The 15588-nt window shown below is 42.9% G+C and overlaps 1 protein-coding gene across 2 annotated transcripts in view; it reads left to right on the plus strand.

The window, feature by feature from the left end:
* The first annotated feature begins 2239 nt into the window (after nt 1-2239).
* The window catches only part of Smchd1 (structural maintenance of chromosomes flexible hinge domain containing 1), a 141701-nt gene continuing 128352 nt past the window's right edge, over nt 2240-15588 (plus strand). The window contains exons 1-3 of one of the 2 annotated variants that reach the window (XM_070029482.1): nt 2240-2796; nt 12691-12766; nt 13745-13906. In XM_070029482.1, the coding sequence (XP_069885583.1) occupies nt 2620-2796; nt 12691-12766; nt 13745-13906 (415 nt within the window). In that variant the 5' untranslated portion in view covers nt 2240-2619. The remainder of the gene's footprint in view (nt 2797-12690; nt 12767-13744; nt 13907-15588) is intronic. The other variant, XM_070029483.1, reaches the window with a different exon arrangement.

Below are 15588 nucleotides of genomic sequence, written 5' to 3' on the forward strand. Positions count from 1 at the left end.
ACCCAAGCCTAGAGTTCAAGCCTCACGACTGACAAACAAACCAATTTTGTTTCTCTCTGTGTTTTGTCAAACATGTATATGACAGAATTGTTTTCCCATTTAATCTAAACAGATAAAAACAAAGGAAGAAGTTCTCTCCCTTTTGTTTTTGAAACACGGTCTTGCTATGTAACGCAGGCTGGTCTCAAACTTACTATCTTCTGCCTCAACTCCCTGAGTGTTATGACTCAGTGTGATACCCCATGAACAGCCAAGGGGGAAAATTTTTGTAAAGTAGTGAAGGACTTAAAAACTTAGTCCTTTTGAGCTGGTCTCAATGTAGTTGTTGAATGAGAATGCACAAGGTAATTTGGAACACTATGAAAAAATAACAGAGGTTGTAGGAGCTGATATGAGATTAATATAGAAGCAAACAGTAGCTTTCCAACCACAACTAAGTCTCTGCAATCCATCTTTTAGAGAAAAGGTGTTTTTACTAATCAATTGAAGCCCAGACAATTATTCATTAAAAAAAAAAGTAGGACCCCTTTTTAGTATCACACATAAAAAATCAATTACACAGTACAGAGCTGGTAGCTCACACCTATAATCCTAGCTACTCAGGAGGCTGATTACTAAGGATAGTGCAGCCCTGGCAGACAAATTTAAGAAACTAATCTCTAATTAACCAGTAAAAAGACAGAACTAGAGGCATGGTTCAAGTGGTAAAGCACAAGTCAAGAGCAGAAAAAGCCCAGAAAGAGCTCAAAGCTTTTGACTTCTAGCCCCAGTACCAGCGAAATAAATATGAAATATTTATTCAGACATGAAATAAATTTATTTCATTTATTTCAAACATGAAATAAATTGATTTCACAGTTTGGGGGTGTGACTCAGTGATATAGTGATTAATATGTTTGAGGCCCTGAGTCTGATCCCTAGCACTGAGTGGGAAAAAAAAAATCAAATTCACACAAATTAAGGGGTTATATTTTACAAATGGAATATGTGTGTATAATGAGGATCAAACTCAATGTATCAAGTAAACATGTGCTCTTAACTCCACACTTCCTCCACCTTACTGTTGCATTATCCCTATTTCCCAGGTATGCTATTCCTGCTCCCCAACATGTCTTCATGCTTTTATTCCTTTGCTTGTTCTACCCGCAAATGATACCGAGTCAATTATCCCGCTTTCACCTTGACGAATGGTGGTAATGATCAAACCTGTTTCTAACATCATCTGGTTTTATGAGTCTATCCCCACAATAATGATGAAAGTTTTTGGCAAATCTGATCAAAACAACCCTCCTCCATTCCAAGATTTTGGGCTTCCTGAATAAACAGGTCACTCTCAAATATAAAATATTTACTATTTTTAAGAATTGGAGAGTGTAAGAAATGTACGCATTATCCTGCCCATGTAATTGTAACCCCTCTGTACAGTATGTTCACAAATAAAATTAAATAAAAAAAAAAGAATTGGAGAGTAAATGCAGCACCAGGGGCTTGGCATCGGCATGAAGAGATGCATTCCTCCACGGGGATAACAAAGGAATTTACTCAAAGTGTGCCATGGCTTTAGCCGTCTTAACTCCGGCGTAGGGGTTACTCGGTTCACAGTTTACAACACCGTCACCGTGGTGGACCGACGCGTGTTGTGGACAGGTTCCGACGCCGGAGACGCCCCAGGACCGCGGAGGGGGCCGCGACCACGCCGCGGTGACGCCAGCTCTTCTTCCCGGACCCGCTTTGTCTCCCGGCCCTAGAGCCCCCCTACAGATCCATTAGAAACGTGGCGGAAAGAGCGGAGGCCGGTGCCTTGACACCAGCTGCCCCCACTTCTGTGGGGAGGATGGGTCACCCCGTGGGGCGTGAAGGTTTGACGCTTCCCTCCTCCGCGTCCACGCTACCCGGCCGCGAGGACGCAGTGGCGAGGAGCCGGCGCGGCCAAGCTCGAGACCCGATGGGTCACGATGAGGCCAGGGTGTACCAGGGCCATTCTGGGACGGAAAGAGGTTGCTGGAACCGGCCACCTCGCCTCGGGTTCAGAGGATGACCCTCCCCCCGCCTCCCCCAAGGCGCCCTATCCAGGAGAAGAACGGAGTGGGCGGGGCTTCTGGCCCGGGTGTGTGCGTGACGCCCCAGACCACAAGCCCCGCCCCGCGTCCCGCGCCTTCCCGCGCCCCGCCCCCTCCCACGGCCCCTCTTCTTCCTGCGCCGTGGTGTGAGCGGCGGCGGCGACGGCGGCAGCAGTGGCGGCTCGGTTCCGGAGTCTCGTTGAGAGGCTCGCGTGGGTGGCGACTCACGCTGCGGCCGAGTGAGCAGCGCGCCAAGCGCCGCGCCCCCCTTTCTCTCCACGGAAACAGCGGCTCGCGGGAACCAGCGGCCCGCGGAAGTGACGTGTTGCTCTGCCTGTAGCGCGTTTGAATCGGTTCCCGGGTGATCCTCGCGCCTCACGGCTGCGCGGCTACAACCGCCGTCGCCGAGGAGGAGCGGCAGCGCCTCAGGCCTAGGCCTCGAGCCGCCCCGAGGCCTAAGGCTGAAGGCCTCGCGCCGAGTCCACGCGTCGGCCCTCAGCGCGGCGGGGTCGGCGGCGGGCGTCGTCGGCTTCGCAGTCTTTTTTTCCTTTTCCCCAATATGGCAGCGAAGGGCGCCAACGGGCCTTCGGTGGAGGCTGGGGAGGACCGCGGCGGAGACGGCTGCAGAACCGTGTATTTGTTTGACCGGCGGGAGAAGAAGTCGGAGCTCGGGGACCGCGAGCTGCAGGTCGAGGAGCGCGCGGACTTCGCGGGCTTCCGAGCCTCAGTGTGTCAGGTACGCGCCGGGGTGAGGGCGGGAGGCGCGGGTTGGGGGTGTGTGTGTGACGAGAAACTCCTGCGGGTCACCGAAGCCATAAACCTGTCAACCGGCCTGGGGCGTGCGGCCTTGAACGCTCTCCGCGCCGCCCGCCAGGCCTGGGCGCCCGTGGCTGGAGGAGGCCGCGGGGCCGGCCAGGCTGGAGCCGGGAGGGCAGAGCCCCGCCCCTCCCTGGGCCGCGGGCTGTCTGGCTGCCGGGGGCCGTGGGGGCGGGGGCGTTGGAGACCTCGGAGTTTGGAAGTCGAGGTCTGGCACGTCCTGATCGCTGCCGAGCATTCCGTGTTCCTGTAGGTAAAAGCAATTGTGCTTAAAGTGGGGGCGGGTGGGTGGGTGGGTGGGGGAGAGTTTATACTGGATGGCTCTGTGGTGTCGGGTCCGAAGTGAAATACCCAGTAATTTTCACCCTAGGCACCTTGAGTAGATGTTGAGTCCTTTTCCCGGGTTGTCTGTCGAGAAGAGTTGGGGGAGTACCCTGGCAGGGTACTTAATGCTCCCAATCAATCATGTGTTCCCGTTAGAGTGGATCTTTTTCTCTTTTAATTTCTAGGACGTTTCACTTAGGCAAAGTGCTTTGCCACTCCCAACCCAACTTGTTCAAGTTAGATTCGCAGGTGGAGCTCTTCTGGTTTTCTGAACCCGTAGCACTTGGGAATTCTTTTTTTTTTTTTGGGGGGGGGGTCCGGTCGTGGGGCCTGAACTCTGGGCCTGGGCGCTGTCCTTCAGCTCTGGGCGTTAGCCAAGGCTAACGCTCTACCACTTGAGCCACAGTGCCACTTCCGGCTTTTTTCTTTTTGCTTATGTGGTGCTGAGGAATCGAACCCAGAGCCTCAGGCATGCAAGGCAAGCGCTCTACCATTGAGCCACCTTCCCAGCTCTACACTTGAGAAATCTTGAACTAACTTCGGTTGCTGTCCAAATAATTACATCCACTTTTGCTTTAGTTTGCTTAACAACAACAAAAAGATTAATGTAAGAAAACCTGCTTTTAAAGTATTTTGTAGCTAGGAGGTTTTTAAAAGAAAGAATGTAGTCATGTTCGAATGAACCACACGAGGCCCTTTTTCAGCTACATTGCATTTAGCTTCTAAGGAAAAAGAACTTTCTAGGAGTGTTTTTCCTTAGGTTTAGAAATGGCCTAAGCACATAACTTTGTATAGTTGCCGAAATAATTAAAATTAAGATCCATACAATAAAAATGACTTGAACAAGGACTTTTTCTTCTTTTTTGGGGGGTCAGTAGTGGGGCCTGAACTCTGGGCCTGGGCGCTGTCCCCCCAGCTCTTCAGCTCAAGGCTAGCACTCTACCACTTGAGCCACAATGCCAGTTCTGGCTTTTTCTCCTTATGTGGTGCTGAGGAATGGAACCAAGGGCCTCATGTATGCAAGGCAAGCACTCTACCACTGAGCCACCTTCCCCACCCAAGGACTTTGTTTTCTTCATATCTGTTTTTATGCCTAACATATTTTGAATGACCAGATTAAAATGAATAAATGAGGAAAAAACCCTGAACCTGTAAAGTTATAATGAGCCTGGATATATGATAGTAGATTCCAAAGTAGGCTTTCTTCTTCTTTTTTTTTTTTTCAAAGCTACTAGATCTTACCATGTGGCTTACGCTGGCCACAAATTTAGATTCTTCTGCCTGAGCCTCCCAAATGCTGGGATTACAGGTACAAAAATCACTATAATGTTTAATATTCAGCTTCTTTTTTCACTTAATATTGCCTAAGACGTTTTTTTTAATTAATTAATTTTTTTTGGGTCCGGTTGTGGGGCCTGAACTCTGGGCCTTGGGTGCTGTCCCTCAGCTCTTCAGCTCAAGGCTAGCGCTCTACCACTTGAGCCACAGCGCCACTTCCAGCTTTTTTCTTTTTTGCTTATGTGGTGCTGAGGAATCGAACCCAGGGCCTCAGGCATGCAAGGCAAGCACTCTACCACTGAGCCACCTTCCCAGCCCTTAAATTAATTTTTTAATATCTTTAAATAGTTGTGTAAAAAAGTTGCTATTTAACAAAGCAGTTTATGAATACAGTATATCTTTTTTTTTTTTTTTTTTGTCGGTCGTGGGGCTTGAGCTCTGGGCCTGGGCGCTGTCCCTCAGCTCTTCAGCTCAAGGCGAGCGCTCTACCACTTGAGCTACAGCGCCACTTCCGGTTTTCTGGTGGTTTTATTGGAGATAGGAGTCTCATGGTCTTTCCTTCCCCGGGCTGGCTTTGAACCGCGATCCTCAGATCTCAGCCTCCTGAGTAGCTAGGATTACAGGCGTGAGCCACCAGCGCCCGGCTGAATACAATATATCTTAATCAATATTACCCCTTTCAACATTTTCACCCATTCTGCTGAAGCTGTCTTTTGGGTGTGTGTTATAAATGTGTCAATGCTGGTGAACAAACCAGGTATGTTAGGTACATGCTCTACCTCTGAACTACATCACCAAGTGTGTCTAATGCAGGCTTTTGTAGTAAATACTTAGAACTGAGCAGGTTAGTTACCACTTTTTTTTTTTTTTTTTTGGTCATGGGGCTTGAACTCAGGGACTGGGCACTGTCCTTGAGCTCTTTGGCTCAAGGCCAGCATTCTACCACTTTGAGCCACAGTGTCAATTCCAGTTCTCTGGTGGTCAACTGGAGATAAATCTCACAGACTTTCCTGCCCTGGCTTGCTTCAGACCATGATCTTCAGATCTTAGCTTCTTGAGTAGCATGATTACAAGCATGAGCGATACTGTAATATTAAGTAGTGCTATGGTAAAAAAAATTTTGAAATGCAATTTTATTGTTATTTTAGGGTGTTATTAGGGTTACCATTTCATAAGTAAGGCAATGCACCCCTTCTTTCGCTTTCCCCCATTTTCCTCCTCCCATTTCTTCTTAAAAGTTAACATAGCTTATTTTCCACATAGTGTATACTGGATAGTACAATTGCATTTGTTTACCCTTCCTTCCTCCCTTTATAACCCCTATAGAAAACATTTTTGAATACTTACATCATTTATTTTTAGTGCTTGTCCTGGGGCTTGAACTCAGGGTCTGGGTATTGCCTCTGAGCTTTTAAGCTGTTCCCCTCAAGCTAGCACACTACTACTTGAGCCTTTGAGCCAAGCTCCAATTCTGGCTTTTAGGTGATTAATTAGAGATAAGAGTCTCTTGGACTTTACTGCTCAGGCTGGCTTCCAACCATGATTCTCAGATCTCAGCCTTCTGAGCATTAAGGATTATACTTGTGAACCATCAGCTGAACCATCAGCGCCCAGCAGGAACTTCTGTGTTATCAGGTACAACCTGGGGCTTAAACTTGGCCATATCCTTGCTGTGCTAGCATGCTACACATCCAGTCTTGTGTTTTGCTGTGTGTATGTGCTTTTTTTTTCCTTTTGTCTTTTTTTTGTATCTGTATGTGTTCCCAGAGCTTGAACTTGGGGCCGTGAGCACTAGCTTTTTCACTTTTTTCCCTGCTGATGCTCTACCACTTAAGCCATACTTCCAGTCCTTCATTTTGCTGGTTAACTGAAGGTAAAGGCTTTTAGGACTTTTCTGCCAGGGCTAGTTTTGAACCCCAATCCTCAGATCTCAGATTCCTGAGTAACTAGGATTATAAGTGGCAAGCTTTAATAGTTACTTTGTTCCTTTTTTTTTTTTTTTTGTCCTAGTACTGGCTCTTGAACTGGGGCCTCTCTGTTCTTAGACTTCTTTTTACTCAAGTTGGCTCTCTGCCAGTTGAGCCATACCTCCACTTATGGTGCTGGTTATTTTGGAGATGGAGTCTTGTGAACTTTTCTGCCCAGGCTGTCTTTGAACCTCAATCCTCCAAATCTCAGCCATTGACACCTGTCAGTTTAGGAACTTTTTTTTTTAAGCAAGGCAAGCACTCTACCACTGACCCACCTTCCCATCCCTGTATCCATGTCTTTTAAGAAGTGTCTATTGAGATTTTTTTACAAATCCCTCCCCCTTGCCTACTTTCCCACTCTTCCCTGCCTATGTCTTCCTCCCTTCATCCCCCATTATGTAGCCCCAGATGCCTGGAACTCAAATTTCTTATGAGTGCTGATAATATTACAGGTAGGCCCCACCATGCTGGATTTTTGACACAGATTAAAAATTGAAAGATAGGGGTTGGGAGTGTGGCGTAGTGGTAGAGTGCTTGCATGAAGCCCTGGGTTTGATTCCTTAGTACCACATAAACAGAAGAAGCCAGAAGTGGTGCTGTGGCTCAAGTGGTAGAGTGCTAGTGTTGAGCAAGAAAGAAGCTCAAGGACAGGGCCCAAACCCTGAGTTTTGCCAAGACTGGCAAAAAAAACAAAAACAAAAAAAAAAATTGAAAGCCAATTCTGTGATACAAGAAAATTAGGCAGTCCCTAATTTTGGATATTTTTTCCCCTACTGCTGAACCATGCTGCTTCCAGCCCTTTCCTTTTCTTTTACAATTATTTCCCTGTGTTTTCTTCTACAATTTTGGATTAATAGGATGCTGACTTTCAGGCTGGGGGTATATGTAGCTTAGTGATTAAGCACATGCTGCTTAAGGCTGGGTTGGATCCCTAGCATATCCTCCCCTCAAGAAAACAAAACATCTGCTTTAATTCTTGTGCAATTTATATTCCTGATTGTTAAAATAGAAATCTTTATTTACTAACATGTGATTAATAGTTGATCAATATTACCACTGAATATTCTTTCTCTGTTATTTGTAATGTTACCTTTTATTTGTCAAGGTCTCACACATAAGTGTATACACATGTTTCGGACTCTTATTCTTTTCCCCTAGTTTATTATAGGAATTTTATTTATTTATTTAGTTAGTTGATCGTAGGGCTTGAATTCTGGGCTTCATCACTGTCCCTCAACTCTTCAGCTCAAGGCTGGCACTCTACTACTTGAGCCATAGTACCACTTGCGGCTTTTTCTGTTTATGTGATGCTGATGAATCATCATCATGCATGTGAGGCAAGCACTCTACTACTGAGCTACATTCCCAGCCCCATATTATAGGATTTTTTTGGGGGGGGAGGGGTCAGTTGGGTTTGAACTCTGGGCCTAGGCGCTGTCCCTCAACTCTTTAACTCCAGGCAAGTACTCTACCACTTAAGCCACAGTGCTACTTCTGGCTTTTTCTGTTTATGTGGTGCTGAGGAATTGAAACCAGGGCTTCACAAGGCAAGCACTCTACCACTAAACCACCACATATTACAGGAATTTTAAACCAGAAATTTTCTTATAAAAAGTTTTGAACAGGGCTGGGAATATAGCTTAGTGGTAGAGTGCTTGCCTAGCATGTATGAAGCCCTGGGTTCAATTGTTCAGTACCACATAAACAGAAAAAGCCAAAAGTGATGCTGTGGCTCAAGTGGTGGATTCCTAGCCCTGAGCACAGAGAGGCTTAGGGATGGAGCCCAGGCCCTGAGTTCAAACCCCAGGACCTGCCAAAAAAAAATTTTTTTTTGAACATACACTGAAATAAATGTGTAATCAACCCCCATATACTCTTTGCTTGATGTTTAGCAGTTACCAATAATTTGTCATATTTCTATCATTTTAGCTGACTTTAGATGCAAGATACTCATCTAGCTGGGATTACTGGCATAAATTATAACCCCTGACCCAAAAATTGAGCGTTTTTTTCTCTTTTCTTTTTTCGTGTGTGTGTGTGTGTGTGTGTGTGTGTGTGTGTGTGTGTGTGTGTGAGAGAGAGAGAGAGAGAGAGAGAGAGAGAGAGAGAAAACATTGGGGTTTGAATACTTTTCAATATATGTGTATATTTCATTACATATTCAGATTTCTCCTTTAAAAATGTCTTTATAGTTTATATGTTAAAAATAGAATTCAGTAGGACCCTCAGAACTTGTTTTCTTCAATGTTACCTAATTTAAATTTTTAAAAATATATGTTAAGATAAATATATAATAAAATATATAGTAAAAATACTATACAGAGGTTACAGGACATGAGTAAGGTAATGAGTACATTTCCTATCCAGTATTGTTACTTCCTCCTTTGTTTTTCCTCTACTGTGCCTTCCCTCCCCTCCCCCCAAGTTGTAAAGATCTACATAGTGTCTTGAACCTCTCATTGTTACAATGAGGCAACTTGTATCCTTATTTCAGCATTGGTTATTTCCCTTCCCTCTCCTAATTAGAGAAATGTATATACAAGATACAGGGTACCAGAATCAAATACAGTGAAAATAGGGGTTATATCATGAGGGAAGAACATAAAAAGGAAACAAAAAAAATCACATAGTATAAATACATTAAAAAATAACAGCAAGAAAGATAAAACCATTGGTGTCCCTATCTTGGGGTTCATTTTGTTTAGCATCATCTTATATGGTCATATGTACATAGCTTTGACCTTTTCTGCTTGTCCTAGATATATACTAGTTATTGCAAATAAGGAACCTATGTTTCTTTGGACCTGGCTTACTTCACTTAATATAATTTTTTCCAAGTCTTTTCCATTTCCTAACAAATGGGGCAGTGTCATTCTTTCTGATGGAGGCATAAAATTTTACACACACACACACACACACACACACCATTTTTTTTTTCGGTTGTGGGCCTGAACTCTGGACCTGGGCACTGACACACACACACGCACACACCCCATTTTTTTTTTTCGGTTGTGGGCCTGAACTCTGGACCTGGGCACTGTGCCTCAGCTCTTCAGCTCAAGGCTAGTGCTCTACCACTTGAGCCACAGTGCCACTTGCGGCTTTTTCTGCTTCTGTGATGCTGAAGAATTGAACCCAGGGCTTCATGCATTCAAGGCAAGCACTCTACCACTGAGCCATCTTCCCAACCCATACCACGTTTTCTTGATCCATTCATCTACTGAGGGGCATCTGGGTTGGTTCCATATCTTAGCTATGGTAAATAATGCTGTGATAAACATAGTTGTGCTGCAGCTTTAATACAGCCTTGTTTGTGATCATTTGGTAAATGCCCAAAAGTGGGATTGCTGGGTCATAGGGGAGCTCTATGTGGAGTCTTTTGAGGAACCTCCATAGTGCTTTCCAAAGTGGTTGAACAAGTTTATACGCCCACCAGCAATGCAGTAGTGTTCCCTTTTGGCCACATCTCCTCCAGCATCTGTTGTTATTAGATTTCTTGATTATAGCCATTCTAACTGGGGTGAGGTGGTATTTCAATGCTGTTTTGATTTGCATTTCTTTTATGGCTAGAGAAGTTGAGTATTTCTTCATGTGTCTATTTATTGGCCATTCTTATTTAGTCTTCAGAGAACTCTCTCTTTAGTCTACTCATTAATCGGGCAGTTTCTTTGAAGATTTGTATGTAGGGGATTCCTAATTTAAATTTAAAGTATTGGAGAAACTTCCTCTTTTTTTTTTTGTCGCTTGTGGGGCCTGAACTCTGGGCCTGGGCGCTGTGCCTCAGCTCTTCAGCTCATTGCTAGCACCCTACCACTTGAGCCACAGCGCCACTTCTGGCTTTTTCTGCTTATGTGGTGCTGAAGAATCAAACCCAGGGCCTTATACATTCAAGGCAAACACTCTACCACTGAGCCACCTTCCTAGCCCCGAGAAACTTCCTTTTTCAATCTCTAATTCTCCTATAGTTCTCAAATCAGGCTTTTTTTTCTTTTTAATATTTCACATTCTGGATTAGTCTGTGCTAAGCTATTCAGTAGCTTAAAAGCTTGATTAGATTTAGGTTCAATCTCTTTGGTTTGAAAGTCAAAGAATATTTTGTAGGCTATACTTCATACCACATTATAAAGCATATATATGAATGTTCACTTACTCAATGACAGCAGTGCTGCCATTGAATTCTACATATTTAAGCTGAACTGTCTGCATAATATTGGTTCATCTGATGGTTATTCTGATGGCCTGCCCTTTTATATTTATTTGCTTGGACTTTTCCTCCCCTCACTTTGTGATACTGAAGAATCACAAGTATGGCCTTATTAAACAAGTGCTCAACCAACTACCTACATCCTCAGCTGAGATTTAAAAAAAATTTTTTTTTTGGCCTGGTGCGGGTGCCTTATTTTATAATCCTAGCTACTCCAGGAAGCTGAGATCTGAGGATCTCAGATGGATTGGTAGTAGAGTGTTTGTCTAGCATGCATGAAGCCCTGGGCTTGATTCTTCAGTACCACATAAAGAGAAAAAAACCAGAAGTGGCTTTGTGGCTGGAGTGATAGAGGGCTAACTTTGAGCAAAAGAAGCTCAGGGACAGGACAATGTGCAGGCCCTGAATTCTGGAGCCAGGACTGGGGGGGACAAAGCATATTATAAATTACAGGGAAATATTTGAAGCCAGCCTAGTCAGAAAAATGCGTAAGATTCTTATCTTCAGTGAACTACCAGAGAATCCAGAAGTGGAGCTGCGACTCAACTGGTAGGGCTCTAGCCTTGAGCATTAATTAGCAGGGTTTGAACTAGTGCTATAGATAGTTTGGCAGGTTTTCTTATTATTGAGCTGTGCCTTAAGTCCTGATTTTGCTGGTTATTTTTAAGAGAGAGTCTTGTTCCATACCTGGGTGCAAGGCTGGGCACTGTTCAGTTAACGTTCACTGTAGTTATAACAGGCTCATGCTATAATGCCCAGCTTTTCATTGAGGAGATGGGGGTGGTCTCAAGAACTCTTTTGCCTGGGCTGGCCGTGAACCTTAATCCTTTCAATTCCATCTTCCCAAATGTCTAGGATTATAGGCATGAACTAACAGAGTCCTGCTGATTTTTACCTTTTTAATTACTGAAGCCTGTTTGTCTCGTTGCAGTAATATTTCCCTGTAATTGATAATACACTTTTTGTTTTTCTAGTCCTGGGGCTTGAACTCAGGGCCTGGCCATTGTCCTGTACCTGAGCTTCTTTTGCTCAAGGTTAGCCCTTTACCACTCCAGCCACAAAGCCACTTCTGGCTTTTTCTGTTTATGTGGTACTGAGGAATTAGACAAGCACTCTACCACTAAGCCACATTCTTAGTCTGCTTTAATATTTTAAAGTTACTGTTTTGAAAGGTATAGTAGGTACAAAGCTTCTTTTAATAGTTTGGATGGCATAGATGTTGCATAATATCTTTGATGGTGTAGCTGTTTTTTATCTTGCTGCTATAAAATACCTATGTCAACATTTTAAATATCTAATTTTTAAAAAGATAAATGTTAGCTTTTCTTCAAACAAATGGGTTACTTGAATGGCTTCAAATATGCTTTTATCTAGGTCTTGCTGATGTTAAGACTCTTTTCAGGGGCTGGGAAGGTGGCTCAGTGGTAGAGTGCTTGCCTTGCATGCCTGAGGCCCTGGGTTGGATTCCTCAGCACCACATAAGCAAAAAGAAAAAGCCAGAAGTGGCGCTGTGGCTCAAGTGGTAGAGTGCTAGCCTTGAGCTGAAGAGCTGAGAGTGCCCAGGCCTAGAGTTCAGGCCTCACGACTGGAGTCCCCCCCCCCCCCAAAAAAAAAAAAAAAAAAAAAGACTCTTTTCAAATGTCCTTCCTAATTATTAGTGTTCCTAGGTGACAGTTCCAGGAAAGCAGTCCTGTTAACTCAGTTATTTATGTGGTTTATGTTTATCAGTTTTGCAGAAGGAGAATTTAAAAGTATTGGCTTGTAAGTAAGTAAGTATTGTAATTGTTGAAAAATCATGGTTTTTTTTTTTTTTTTGTTTTGTTTTTGTCGGTCGTGGGGCTTGAACTCTGGGCCTAGGCGCTGTCCCTCAGCTCTTCAGCTCAAGGGGAGCGCTCTACCACTTGAGCTACAGCGCCACTTCCTGAAAAATCATAATATTAAACTGTCAGTATTTTCACATTCTTGCCTACTTGAATTTTTGCATATTTGCATTTTTCCTTTTTGGAGACATGCATTTTATTTCTCTTGTTTTGGCTAGACAATTGGCATTTCACCCGAAGAAAAGTTTGTTATTACAACTACAAGTAGGAAAGAAATTACTCATGATAATTTTGGTAAGTAAATTATATTATTGTTTATACTTTTATATTTAATATGATATAACAGTAACTGTTTTACTAACCTAGATATCTATTTCAAACTGTTGATGATTTTGGTTAATTGGTTTGATAAGAGGAAACTGGCTATGTATGTCAGTGAGATTATAATACATATCGTTACATTATACTATTTAGGTATTATTTTTTGAACACTACTAATAGAAAAATAGTTATTGTTTAGGGGTACAGAAGGTGAGACTCTTGTTGGAGGGATCTGTTTTAAAAATCTGTTTTTCTTAGCCAACTTGAATTTTTCCATTATCTTTTTATACCCCATAAAAAGGTTTGTGAGACCTGCTACCTTTTTTTCCCCATTTATATACATAGATCCTGTTACATAGCCTAGGCTTAAACCCAACTCACAGTTCTCTTGTCTCAGTGTTAGGATTACAGGAATGTACCACCATATCCAGGTTGATTGTTTCTCTTAAATGTAACTAGTTTTCTCCAGGTTCATACCACTTCAAGGCAGATTTCCATCGCCTTCCTCTTGACAGTTTAACCTATTAGGAATTGTTTCATATAAGTGGAAAGGTTTTTTTTTTTTTGGTTCCGGTCGTGGGGCCTGAACTCTGGGCCTGGGTGCTGTCCCTCAGCTCTTCAGCTCAAGGATAGTGCTCTACCACTTGAGCCACAGCACCACTCCCGGCTTTTTTCTTTTTGCTTATGTGGTACTGAGGAATCGAACCCAGGGCCTCAGGCATGCAAGGCAAGCGCTCTACCACTGAGCCACCTTCCCAGCAAAAGTGGAAATGTTTATGCATGTTCCATTGATACCCTTAATAAAATATAACTGGAATTTATAGATAACATGGTTTGGCAGTTTGCATGTATCATTGTTAAAAGATATTCAAGATACAGTTTGCATATTCAAAATTATTTCATTGAGTTTCTTATGTCATTTTAGTATTTAAAATTTAACTCTGATTACAGATGACACTGTTAAAGATGGAGTCACTTTATACCTGTTGCAGTCAGTCACTCAGTTATTACCAGCAGCTACAAAAGAACGAATTGACTTTCTACCTCACTATGACACACTTGTTAAAAGTGGCATGTATGAATATTATGCAAGTGAAGGACAAAATCCCTTGCGTAAGTATTCCATTGATACAAATTTTGACAAACTATTATTCTCTTTAATCAACTAAAACATGTTCCATTCTTTCATAGTTTACATGTTTCTCATTCTATGCTAGTAGAGCAATATAAACATTCATTTTGAGATTTCATTCTCAGATTTTTGTTTTTTCTTTGTGTGTGTGTGTCTGTCTCTGTGTCTGTGTGTCCATGTGTCCGTCTGTGTCCGTCTGTGTCCTGGGGCTTGAAATTAGGACCTACATACTGTCTTTAAGCTTTTGTGTTCAAGGCTGGTGCTCTACCACTTGAGCCATATCTCCATTTCTAACATTTGTTGGTTAATTGGTGGTTAATAGCAGTCTCATGGACTGTTCTGCCTGGGCTGGCTTTGAACCTCTGTTCTCAGATCTCAGCCTCCTGAGTAGCTAGGATTACAGGCACGAGCCCCTGGCACTCAGTTTACCTCTTTATCATAGTATATTTTACTTAACCTATCCTCTTTTTTTTCTTTTGGGTCCGGTAGTGGGGCCTGAACTCTGGGCTTGGGTGCTGTCCCTCAACTCTTCAGCTCAAGGCTAGCGCTCTACCACTTGAGCCACAGCACCACTTCTGGCTTTTTTCTTTTTTTGCTTATGTGGTGCTGAGGAATCGAACCCAGGGCCTCAGGCATGCAAGGCAAGCGCTCAACCACTGAGCCATCTTCCCAGCCCGACCTATCCTCTTCAGAGTAAAAATACTCTCCTTTAAAGCTAACTCCTTTCAACAAATGAGAGATTTTATACATATACATGCTTCTTCTTTTGTATACTTTCCTTTGCTCATTTTTCCTGATCTCCTTATAAACCTCTCTTAATTAAGAAAATATATTTTACCTTGCAATTATTTGTTTGTTTGTTTTGTGGGATCAAATACAGGACCTTGTATGTTCACAGCAAGCTTTCTACTACTGAGTTCACTTTGGAAATTTAGCTGAATTGCACAAATTTGTATTCTTGTCTCCTTGTCTTCATCATTTTCTTCTTTTACTAATTTACAGTTTCTATTCTACTTCTAGAATACCTTTATTTTTTGTTAATCATGAACTTAGGGCCTCACATACTTGCTTGGTTTTTTCCGCTTATGAGTCGGTACTGTACCATGTGAACTACGCCTCCACTTCTAGCATTTGGCTGGTTAATCAGATATAGGAGTCTCTCAAATTTGTCTGCCCTGGCTAACTTCACATTAACTTTTCAGATCAGTTGCTTGAGTAGCTATGTTTATAGGCATTAGTAATTGGTGTCCAGTCCTTTCTGAATCTTGCTGAAGAAGTGCTTAGTACTCCTTACATGCTTATTATAAACTACTTATTTTACTGTACTGGAATTTGAAATAGGCCTTGTGCTAATTAAGACACTGTACAACTTGAACCACACTCCCACCATTTTTTGCTCTAGTTATTTTACTTTTTTTTTTTTTTTGATGCTGGTACTGTGGCTTGAGCTCAAGGCCTTTCTCTCTTGCTTGGCTTTTTTCCTTAAAGCTGGTGTTCTACCATTTGCACCACACTTTTACTTGCAGCTTTTTTTTTTTTTTTTCCATTATGTAGTTCTATAGAGATTACAATTCCGGATGTCATGTTAGGAGTACAATGCATCTTGATCAATTTCACCCCTTTGATTGTTCTCCCCATTTTTTCTTCTTTCATTCTCTACCCT

This window comes from Dipodomys merriami, unplaced genomic scaffold, assembly GCF_024711535.1.
Source record: "Dipodomys merriami isolate MVZ:Mamm:240054 unplaced genomic scaffold, mDipMer1.0.p SCAF_2, whole genome shotgun sequence".
Classification (NCBI taxonomy): Eukaryota; Metazoa; Chordata; class Mammalia; order Rodentia; family Heteromyidae; genus Dipodomys; species Dipodomys merriami.